This window comes from Sinocyclocheilus rhinocerous, unplaced genomic scaffold, assembly GCF_001515625.1.
Source record: "Sinocyclocheilus rhinocerous isolate Xijiao unplaced genomic scaffold, SAMN03320098_v1.1 scaffold1285, whole genome shotgun sequence".
Classification (NCBI taxonomy): Eukaryota; Metazoa; Chordata; class Actinopteri; order Cypriniformes; family Cyprinidae; genus Sinocyclocheilus; species Sinocyclocheilus rhinocerous.
The window spans coordinates 550,483-562,230 of NW_015645559.1; the positions used below are offsets into that span (position 1 = coordinate 550,483).

An 11,748-nucleotide genomic window follows, 5' to 3' on the forward strand; every position below is an offset into this window, starting at 1 on the left:
TCGCCATCTCTGACCTGCTTCCTGAATACATCAAACCTTCAGACTCTGCTGCTGGGCGTCTGCACCGGTTCTGTTCTGACCCAGCGTCCCACCCTAGACAGCGGCGCTCCCTGAATGTAGTTATGTCTGAACTCCCCATGTTCTGAGGGTCAAAATACACATTCAGCTGGAAGGTAAAACAAGAACTATCCTTCTTCCCATATTAAACACTGGAGCTGTGCTCATAAACACAGTAGAAATGTACCAAAAAAGGACCAAAACATAATACCATGACAACATGTCATGGCTTTTTGGACATTTACCATGATAGTACCATAGTACTATATAAAAAGTGTAATCATTCAGTGATGTGGAATATCAGCCTCAAATCAGCATATTAAAATGATTTACGAAGGATCTTGTGACACTGAAGACTGGAGTAATGATGCTGAGAATTCAGTTTTGCCATCACAGAAATAAATAACATTCCAAAATATATTAAAATAGTAAATACATTGAAATAAAAAACACCCAAATAGTTGTGTCAGGGTTAGTCTGTGATAATTGCAATCATCTTCATTTATAAACATCATGATATAAAAACAAATGTCTATGTCTAAATGTGTGTGTGTTTACACATGTATGCAAATGTTTTTTTGGAAGATTTGACATTTTTGTGTTAATTGTCTTTGCTGCATCTGTGAGAGTTTGTGTATGAGTGTGAGTGTGTTTGTAATTATGTGTGTAATTAATGCTGCTCTCAAAGCTACAATGGAAATACAAAAGGCTCTAATTCTAGATTTACAACTCTAGAATCCCTGAAGAGCGAGGCAGAGACGAAAGAGTTTGTGATTGGGTGGAGGAGAGATTGGGTGGAGGAGAGAGTCTCACACACACACACAAACACAGACAGATCCACAAGTACACTCCTACATTTAAAGTGCAAATGTCAGCAGAGACACTTGAAATAATTTGAGAAAGATTATGGGGAAAACACTTACAGTATTTGTTAAATCAGAGGGCGATGTTACTGGTTGGGCTGATTAAATAGCCACTGCTGTCAAAAACAGCATTATTAAAACACTTTTTGATATTATAGCAGTGTAACTGGTGACCTATTTGTGTAAAAATTTTCAAAAGTGGCAATTTAAATCAATCTTGGTACTAAGGCATTGTACTGGAAACACACATGTGAGAGTCAATGAATAAACACATTGCTTTATGAATTAATAAAAACATAAATAAACCATACAATTATGCGATATCCCAAACAATATTGAAAGAGACAACAGACACATTTCTCCTTAAAAACTACCACTAATACATAACTCCTTCACAAAAAAAAGCACAAGCCAATATAATCTAATATACAAAAACCCATCAGAAACATGTGTACTCACAGGTCTGGTTCTCTTGGGTAGTCTGAAACTCCTCCACCTGGGCATGATTCTATCTGTACCACCAATCCAACCAACCAGAAGTCAGTCTGCCAACCAGATCCGCCTTCTGATTGGCCGACAGTCAGGTAGAAAACGCTCTAACCAAAGTTCTCACTCCCAGATTCTCACACAGAGCTAGTGACTGAACTCATCCTCAGCATGTACGGAGAACAATTATTGAGCTGTCATATAAATCTGCACAGCTGAGTGTTGAGAGGGTTCTGCCCATGCGGGAGAGAGAGGGAGAGACTGAGAAAAAGTGGAGGAAAACAAGCACAGACTCCAACAGAACTCAGAAAAGTGAGAGAGAAGGAAAAATGAAATGAGAAGACGCAACACCCCAAACTGGGCAAGGAAAGAGTGAGGTCAAAGATGGTTTTGTGTGAGTGTGTGTGTTGAGCATTGCGTTTTAGCCCAGATGGACAGCGGCCACGTGGTCGACTGAAGAAGAGATGGATGGACCGGATGAAAGATATGAAAGACTGGAAGAAGTGGAAAGCGACATACCGAAACCCCTGCGACAGCATGGGAAAAACACTAGGAAAGAAGAAGAAGTGTGTGTGTGTATACATGTATGTATGCATGTGAGATAAAGACAGAGAGCATATGGAAGATACACACACACACAGGCACATAGATTTCATGTATTTTTGAAAACAAGAAACATTACTAACTGATGTGTCAACTCTAAGTCAAACAGAATATATCTAAACAGATACACACACACAAACCCAACTACAGACATGTAGTTTTTATTAAAAAATAATTTTATTGTCTAAACACTAAACCAAACCTTAACACATGGTTTGCTTTTGAATTATTTTTTTTTACCTTTGAGTAAAAATGGAGGTTGTCAAATTTAGCTAACTTCTTGGACAAATGCTGACAGCATGGCAAACCTCACTACCCAGACACACAAACAAGTCAAGAAATGTCTACTCTGTAAAAATAGGGAATATGAGAAGCCTATATATAGTTCTATATTTTAATATGTCCATTGAGTCTCCCACACACACACAGCTATACATACAAACAACACACAAACCTCAAACCACAATGACATAAGAAGGCCCTAGCAGCACAATAACTCCAAAGAGACAGACCGCTAACAGACAGACAGAAAAATGAAAATAATATGTGTAATTATATGACTAACAGAGCTGGGTAGTAACAGATTACATGTAATCTTGTTTATGTAATCAGATTCCAAAAAGTTAAGTACTAGATTAAATTACATTTTAAAATACTTTGTTTTAATTATTACTCAGTAGGTTATTTAACCATGTAGTATACTATGACAAACACATTTAAATGCAGGCATTCCCACACTTTTTTGTCAGCTGAACTTTTTGTACCTAATATATTTATTTGATATCCCCGTGAGATTTTAAGGCAATAAATTAATAATTAAGTATCACATTTACATGTTCACAGTTCTCTGATCTGATTGGTTAATGGTCACATGACATGCAGGTAAACAAATAAAATAGAATTTTTTTTAGTAAGCGTTTTAATTAGTTGATGTTATTTTAAACTTATTTATTTAAATTTTACATTTTTATGATTTAATTAATTATTAGTTTTTCTTTAAACTCACAAACTCTAGTTTGGGAAACCTTGACGTAATGTAATGTTTAATGCACTTCATGTTGTTAATTACATTAAATAGAATATATTTTCTTACTCTTTGTATTTTTATATCAATTCAGTGTATACGGTTATCCTATTTAAATCAATGAGATAAGTAGTAGTCAAAAGTAATCTAAAAGTAATCAAAGAGTAGCCTGATTATATTACCTAAAATGTGTAATGTAATGGATTACATTACTAATTACAATTTTTGTCATGTAATTTGGAATCAGTAACGGATTACAATTTGTAAGAACCCAGCTCGGATGACTAATCACTTGATTGCTTGAGTTGCTTTGTTAGGCTATAAAAGCTTAATTAATTTTAAATCTACATAAAGTCTGCTTCACATTCACGTTAATTCTGGCTAAAAAAAGGCTCACTTAGACAGTTTGACTGACATATAGCCTAAAGTGACCAATCACAGTTTTCAGACTTCTCATTTGCTTATGTCTGTGCAGGATGTACATGCAGGTGTGCTCAAATGTCATGTTTATTTATGCAAACGTTTCATTGTCTTTTAAAATTTGATGCTATTAATGTTAGTATACAACTATTGCAAATAAACCCTTGGTAGCCAACACTTGCCATTTGGTATGTGACATACAGTGTCAGACAGTCAGTGAACGGTCAGTAGGTGTGTCATCTGAGACAGAGACAAGTCCGTGTCCTGACTTAAACCACATGAACACCGCAAAACAACTGATCTGGCAGCAGAGTGTGTTAGAAAAAGTGTTTCTAGGAAACATGAGCCGTTCTTGACTCTTTTGGCTGTAATTAGACGGTTGAATGAAACAAGAGCGGAGACTTGCCTGAGGTTAAGAGCAGGCGCAAGTAATCATAAAATTACAGAGAAAAGACAGAGCGAGAGATGAGGAGAGATGATACAGTTTTTGCCACACTGACATACTGGATGCGAATAATAGTGAATCAGAACCAAATTTAGTGGGACAGAGATGAAAATTGTATAACGAAAACAAGGCAACAAGAAAGTTGGTGAAAGAAAGAAAGCAAAATGACTCATCCTGCACACAAAAATAATTTGGGCAAAACTGTAAATCTCAGTGATGAACTTACACAAGAGAAAGAGAATAGAGAAAATAGAAAAGAGATATTTTGATTGTATAAATGCAGCCTTGGTGAGCATAAAAGTATTTTTTTTTTTTAAACCAAAATATACATAAGAACATACCCTGATACCCATGTCCAAACTATAGTCAAACACACACACACCACAGATGAACTTGTTTGGTGTCTAACAGACGTATGTGTGTATAAGAGAGTCAGATTTTCCATAGGGGGAGTAGGCCTAACTCCCATATGACAGAAATTACTTTTAAAGCACACGTTTTCACATATGTTTTCAACATATTTCTCTTGTTTGAGGAGAAATTTTAAAAATCCTCACACAGTCAAACCTGCATACTAGGGGAGCAACGGATCGTAGATGATCCGTGATCCGTACGGATCAGGCTGCACGGTTCGGCACGCATGTGATTCGCGGATTAAATGTTAGGTTTAACCATCATAGTTAAAGTTTATCATTTGCACATGTTTTGTCTTACCAGTTTACACATTCAAGCAATTTTAACTCGCGCGCTGTCTTCTGTGCGCTCAGCCGCTGCCGCGCACACATGCAGAGAGAGAGACACTGCGTGAACCGCGAATTGATTCCTCTTTCACATACACACAAAGTTATGTTAAAATACCCTTTTGGCAAGAATTCTAGTAAACACAGTCGGTTATGTCTTAAGTGAACGTAAACAGCTGAGAAAAAAAACGGATGTGTGTCAGTATTAGGGCCGTGCATTTGGTCTTAAAGAGAGAGCAGCCAATAAATACCTGTTTCTGTCTGTGTGACGAGAGGGGCGGGGCAGAGAGCCGTGGGAACGGAGAGAGGCCGGTGGAGTAAATGCTAACGCGCGACACCTGCGCCACTCACCGGTCTCGAGTCCCACGGAGGAGCTCGACAGTGTTGGACGAGAGAGGAGCAGGCCTGGACTTTATTTTGTGTTTTGTGTGCGGCAGTTGTCCGCGAGGGGCTGCCGCTTTACTTTCATTTTGTGTTTGTTTATTTTATTAAAGTCTTTAAATGTTCGCCGGTTCCCACCTCCTTCTTCCCGTGACTACGAACTGTGGTACATTGGTGCCGAAACCCGGGAGGAAGGAGGGACACGTTGCAGAGATCCCTCGCGGCTGTGGTGAATCCGCGGTGCCATCGAGCATGGCGGAGCAGTCTGCCGCCGTGGAGCGGCAGTGTGTCTGGGAACCGGAACAAGATTTTTTTTTCCCCCCTCTCCCGTCTCTGTCTCTCCTTCTTCTTCTTCTTTTGATGTTTATTGGCGGTTTTGGCAAACCAACTTAAAGGTGCATTACCGCCACCTACTGATCTGGAGTGTGGAGTGCCGGAAGGATAAAAGGAGGAGTGACGACAGTGTTGAACGAGAGAGGACCAGGCCTGGACTTTATTTTGTGTTTTGTGTGCGGCAGCTGTCCGCGAGGGGCTGCCGCTTTACTTTCATTTTGTGTTTGTTTATTTTATTAAATTGGTTAAATGTTCGCCGGTTCCCGTCTCCTTCTTCTGTAATCTGTAATATGATCCGAACCGTGAGTTTTGTGATCCGTTGCACCACTACTGCATACACAAACAAGGAATCAACCAAATAAAATAAACCAAAAAAGCATGTTGTTCAGTTATATTAATATCAACTCTCTTCTTGAACTTAATTTTGATACCAATGCTCTTAACCAATGCTTTTGGGGTTTGAGGAAAATTGTTAAAAATCCTCACAGTCAAACCAAATGGCAATATAGTGTCAGGGTCTACATAGTGGATGTCATAGAGTTATTATTGTGTGTTTGTAGTGTAGTTGTACCTTGTCACTGTCTACAGTGTTCTGGGAGGTGCGGGAAGCGATGGAGATTGTGTCCGGCTGGCTGCTGGCATCACCCTGGCTGTCTGCGTCCTCAGTCGTTTCCCTGAAAGAATAAATATGACAAGAAATTTGATTTCCATTGCAATCACATACACAATCTATAATAAAACCCTTAACAGCAAGTACTGTGATAAGAGCTGTGCATTTTGGGAGTACAGATGTATTGATTCTCTCAATACAGATTAGAGACAAAACTGAGCAGAGAAAAAAAAAATCTATGTTTTAGGTGGATGAAGACAGCAGGTGGATGAGGGCAAATACCTCTTGCTGATGCTGCGTTGTCTGGCTGGGGTTTTGGGAGGGTGTATGGGCTCCTTTAGCGCCCCCTTCAGGTGGATGGTTCTCTCCTGAATCACTTCCCTGATGTTCCGGATCCACTCCTGTTTCACTTCTATACTGGAGGCCTTTGGGTGGATGAGAGGATGGGTAAAAGAGAGAGAAGACGACAGAGTAGAGAAAATGCACGATTTCACCAGCCAGATTTAAACTTGCAAACACTCAAGTGAGTAAAATGGCTCAAATCATGTTCACCAGGGTCAGAAATGAACCAAAACTTAGAGCAGAATTATCCCTAAACACAACACACAAAATCAGGTTCCTCAAAAGCCTGATTTATCATATTTGATGCTCTCATTTTAAAATAATTTTTCTAAAAAAAATTTAAAAAAAAAAGCTGTATGGAAGTAAACCTAAGTTGCCGCAGTCCAGTAAGTGTTGATCTTGAAATATTACAAAATAAAAGTTATTCTTACGTTTACTTTATAAAACTCTGTGAAGATTTCAGAGCAAAAAGTCACGTGTACCAAAACCTGAAGGTGGACATTTTTACAATTATACTAAAGGCTTTTTACTTGCTAAAAAAGTACAAGCTATCAATCAGACATCAAAAAACATGTATAAGAAAAAGTTACAAAATGTTTTTCAGCAAAGTTTTAATCATGTTCATAATTTATAGGCCTTAGAAATGTGTGTATCAAATATTTACGTATGCTTTATAGGGTTAAACCTATTTAATTAATCACATATGCAATGATTTTAATTTCTAATAGTCATAATATCAATAATGCATGTTAAAAAGTACCCTCATAAATATAAAAATATTCATTTCTTCCTAGCATTGGCCACTACGTTTCTGCTCTTGGGTTTATCTGACACTGATACACAGACATACAAAAAAGCACATCTTACCTTGAGAACCGTTTTGTTGTCAGATGTAGGTGTCCGGCCGGCCCATAGAGCAAACTTACACGGATCACCTTCAATGTGTTCGGTGACTCCTAACTCTGATGTCTGTCAAAACACATTTGAATTCACACTACCACTAACGACTTACTAATAAAGAGGGGAAAAAGGCACTAAAGACCTCATTTTGTCGATGATGTTTACACTTCTTGACAACGTGTCATCCTGGAGCTCCTTACCAGCAGCTTGTTCTTGTAAACATATTTGGTGCGTCCTGACGAGTCTTTCATCTCTTTACTGAAAACGAGAGAGATCTCAAAGAGGAAAAGATGTCGGTCCCGGCCCTTGCGGATCAGAGATTTGGGGTCCCACACCTGGAAGGTGTCCTGTAGGATCAACTCCCCCTGTACAGCCAGGTTCTCATCAAAACCTGAAACCAGAACAACAATTACACAGATAAACAAATGCATAAGTGCAAAAATATCAAAAACTCATCACCGATCTGAAATTCCGATTCTGGCTTCATCAAGCAAAATAAATAAATATAAATATTTAATGATAAATAAATTGTAAGAATATGTTTTATAATAATTGAAGTGTTAATAATAAATGAAACAAAATAAAAACAAACAAAATTGTATTTCCTTTTCAAACTGTATTTTAAAATCTGGCAAAATGCATTCTCTCTTTGAAAAAAAAAAAACGTCGAAATAGTTTTTGTGTTGAATATTTGCGGATTATATGAATGATGTTAAAAAAACAACCGTTTGTGAACAAATAAATATCTGTTTTCAAGACAGTCATCATTCATAAGAAAATACTTGAAAAGCTATTTGCGACTTAAAGCACTTCTGCACACAGTTAGGTTTTCAGTACAGCTGCCGTGATTATCGCTCACCCTCCAGCATGCTGACGTGCATGGCGTCATTAGCACGTTTAGGCACACTGAGCATCACCTCCAAACCCTCCTTTATTTCTCCTTTCCCTTCCTCACAGCATGTCAGCAACTCCTGTTCACGAACACATTTGAACCAGCACACACAGAGACACAAACACAACCATTTAGTGCAGCAAACTGATTCAGATCAGGTAAAGACTGAACAAAAACACTGAGTCTCCACCTTCAGCAAAAGCTGGTATTTGGTGATTCTCTGAACGGGTTTGATCAGGTACGATGAGATTGAATTGGCCAGTCCATGTCTCCGCTGTATCTCCTGTGAGAAACAGCATGAAATAACATTTTATTGCATAAATGATAACAATAGTAGGTTAACCAAGCCTTTTCTGGCCTAAAATGGTATTCATCTGATCTAGCTGGTCTCCCTTACTAGTCAAACTAGTGTTTAGTTGGTTGGCCAGCTGGTCTGTCCCCAAAACAAGTACCCAAAATCCCTTTAAAGTCCCCATGAAATCAAAATTAACGTTTTTTGGGTGTTAGTATCAATATGTTAGTCTTAAGGTTATCTATAAGGCAGTGTGCTCCAAAACAGTGACAAAATTCGCATTTAGAAGATATAAGCATTCAAAGCTTGCAGTTCCTCACTTCCGCCAAAACGTCTCAACGATTTTTTTGACATCACGTCGTACTTCAGCTTCTCATCAAACTTTCTGTCCAATCAAATGCTCTCTAGAAGCCCCCTACACTATAAAATAGACGCTGAAGCCACGGAATTATGTCAACACATAGAGTAACCCTGCGTGTTTCTAAGCATTTCAGGGGACCTTTAAATCCCCCCCAAAAAGAACTATTTACCACCCTGGGTTATCTGTCTTTTACATCAGTGTATTCACATTTTTAAAAACTCAGAACATTCTCAGATTAATTCTGACTAATTATATAAATTGGATTAATTAATTTGGAACGGAGTAGTAAGGGTGGATGACAGCAGCTATCTGGCGCCCCCTGTCCGCTTATTGAGTCATCCCTATCGTTTCAACCCCATGCCACACAAACCTCCAAAACGAACTGAGAGAAAAAGAGAGCCGACTCACATCAAAGAATCTTCCGGCCTGGCCCTGGATGAGCTGACTGGAGTCAGGTTTGTTTTTGCAGTAGGTGACGTACATATGAAATTTATCAGCCTTCAGTACATGGAAAAAATAAACACATTCACTATTTATGATGTAGGTAACCTCACCAGAGAACCAGAGTACCAGAAGCTACTGCTTAAACATTAATACTTCACAGCTGAATTTATATTTTGGACCTTTCAAGTTTTAAATAATGATTAAGAAAATACAGCGTGGGCAAATTTCCTATTTTACAGCCTCTGAGCACACACTGGTTTTTAAATATTCATACGGAGTAAAATGATGATGACTAGTCCATACTGAAATCACAATGTTCTCCAAACAAAGAAACATTTGAGGAAAAAGACGATGATTCATCTGTATCTCACCCATGTGACAAAACAATGGCCCACATCTTCTGGAAGCTGCTCATAGTTTTCCAGCTCTTTCAGAAAAATGCTACAAAAACAAACAATGGCAAAACATAACTAGATCTGAACACTTTCTGAAGAAAATATGAGGCTGTTGTTGCTGCCAATGACTAATATTTGAGCATTTTAAGTATATCAGCATGAACATTCGGCCTTGTGTGAGATCACTGTTACTTCTATACTATTATAGTTAGCTTTTATTTTTCAGTTCTTATTTTAATTTTAAGTTTTAGTAAATTTGTTATGCGTTTTGGAATTTTTATTTTTAATGTTTTTTTAATATTTATATATAGCATTGGTTTTGAGTAAAATTTTAGTAATATTAGTCCTTCATATTTTTATTATGGTTGCCAAGGAAACTTTTCTAATTTTCATTTTTTAAGTTTGAAGTATTTCATCTTTAATATTTCTATTTTATTTTTGTTTTATTTCAGCTTTATTCGAATTAACAAATTTTTTTTCAATGGTTTTACTTTTATAATAACACTGCTGGGGATGAAAACGGAGTTAAATATGGCAGAAATGCGTCAGCTAAGCAACTGCCATTGAGATGAATGGGAATGCTAACGGATAGGTTTCTCCAGGTATTATAGATCTCCTTGGCAAACATCACTGATTACTCACATACTTACACAGGCCATCACAATTACAGCTTTATGAGCCCTTAAAGTGACAAAGTGACTACATAAACCTTGAAATAATAAAGCTTGTTTGAAAACATACTTGTTGTGGAATTCATAAATCTCCTGAATATTCCCAAAGATCACATGTTCTTTGTTCGCAATTCCAGATGGGATCTCAGCACCGCTTGTCATTTCCCAGAGAAAAGTCTGCACATAAATGCACAAGGGAGGTTAGTTCATCCTAAGTTCACAATTCTTTTAAATCAGACAGCATTTCAGGCAAAGTACAGTATGCAACTATGCAACCTTGGAAGAAATCTTGTAATCAAAAGCCATGACTGAGGTCAGTAAGAAAATCTCTAAAGCTTCTCTTTGACAGAAGAAACACTCACCTCCAAACACTCCTGTAAGTCTCGTACATAAGCTCTTTCTGTCTGGAGCAGCTCAGCCATAATATACCTACAGAGACCAAAACACCCCACTGAAAGCCCAGCAAATTACAGACATTGAAATGCAAAGAATGCCTGAGACAGCACTTCATAGCATAAAGCTAATTCCTCAGGAAATGATTTAGATTAAAAAGGATTTTGTGTGAAGACGAAGCTATTGATGCTGTGATTTAGTTTGGGACTATCGGCTTAACCTGCGCACAGGAAGCTGGCACACATTATGAGGATTCTGAGTCATATTTAAAATCTCTCATAGTCATGAAGTTAATTTCATCACTCACTCTTTTTTTCTGGCAGATTTCTTCTTTTCCTCATTAACCTCATGGTCGGGATCGTTGAGGTTGACCTCTGGGTCAGTGTGGGTCAAGCTGGCTGGGATAATGTCCAGCTCTAGATCTTTATTGTCCTATTGGAGAAGTCAGAGGAAATACAAAAAATTTCAGTGTGTGTTTAAGCAAAAGGTTTGATTCCTCAGGATATAAACCTTTATATACAGTATTTTAGAGCCCGACCGATATGGTTTTTTTTGGGCCCGATGCTGATACCGATATAAGGGAGTAAAAAACCATCGATATCGATATATCGGCCGATATTCTTTATGTGTAGGCTATATTATAATACAGTATAGTCAAAAGTTTGGACACACTTCCCATTCGTGTGTCCAAACTTTTGACTGGTACTGTATATAGAATACAGTATATAGCCTACATAAACAGAATATATATACATAAACACATTTTTTGCAATGATAACTCAAATGTGGTGATCAAACACTTATAATGATGTGACAAACATAGGCCTAAGTATGTAGTGGAGGCAGGGTATTTAACAATTTAACAATAAACTTTATTATTCAAAATGAGTCTGAAATCAGTGCACTTAACAGTAAACTTCACTTATTATAAATAACTTAACACAAATAGAACAAAATATATATAACTTGAATTAAGAAATTAAACAAGGTAACTGTGTAGGGCAAGCAAGCTACTGCCAAACCAACAGGGGCAGGTTTATGCAGGAAGCACAGCTTTTCCAAATGTAAACATCTAAAATGAATATATAATAATAAT

The 11,748-nt window shown here is 37.6% G+C and overlaps 1 protein-coding gene across 1 annotated transcript in view; it reads right to left on the minus strand.

The window, feature by feature from the left end:
• LOC107706669 (kalirin-like) overlaps positions 1–11,748 on the minus strand; it is an 85,946-nt gene that overhangs the window by 24,698 nt on the left and 49,500 nt on the right. The window contains exons 23-33 of the mRNA XM_016510457.1: positions 10,960–11,084; positions 10,622–10,688; positions 10,330–10,436; positions 9,565–9,634; positions 9,158–9,247; positions 8,287–8,379; positions 8,064–8,175; positions 7,405–7,595; positions 7,172–7,273; positions 6,245–6,387; positions 5,924–6,026 (exon numbers count right to left, since the gene is read on the minus strand). Coding sequence (XP_016365943.1) covers positions 5,924–6,026; positions 6,245–6,387; positions 7,172–7,273; positions 7,405–7,595; positions 8,064–8,175; positions 8,287–8,379; positions 9,158–9,247; positions 9,565–9,634; positions 10,330–10,436; positions 10,622–10,688; positions 10,960–11,084 — 1,203 coding nt within the window. The remainder of the gene's footprint in view (positions 1–5,923; positions 6,027–6,244; positions 6,388–7,171; positions 7,274–7,404; positions 7,596–8,063; positions 8,176–8,286; positions 8,380–9,157; positions 9,248–9,564; positions 9,635–10,329; positions 10,437–10,621; positions 10,689–10,959; positions 11,085–11,748) is intronic.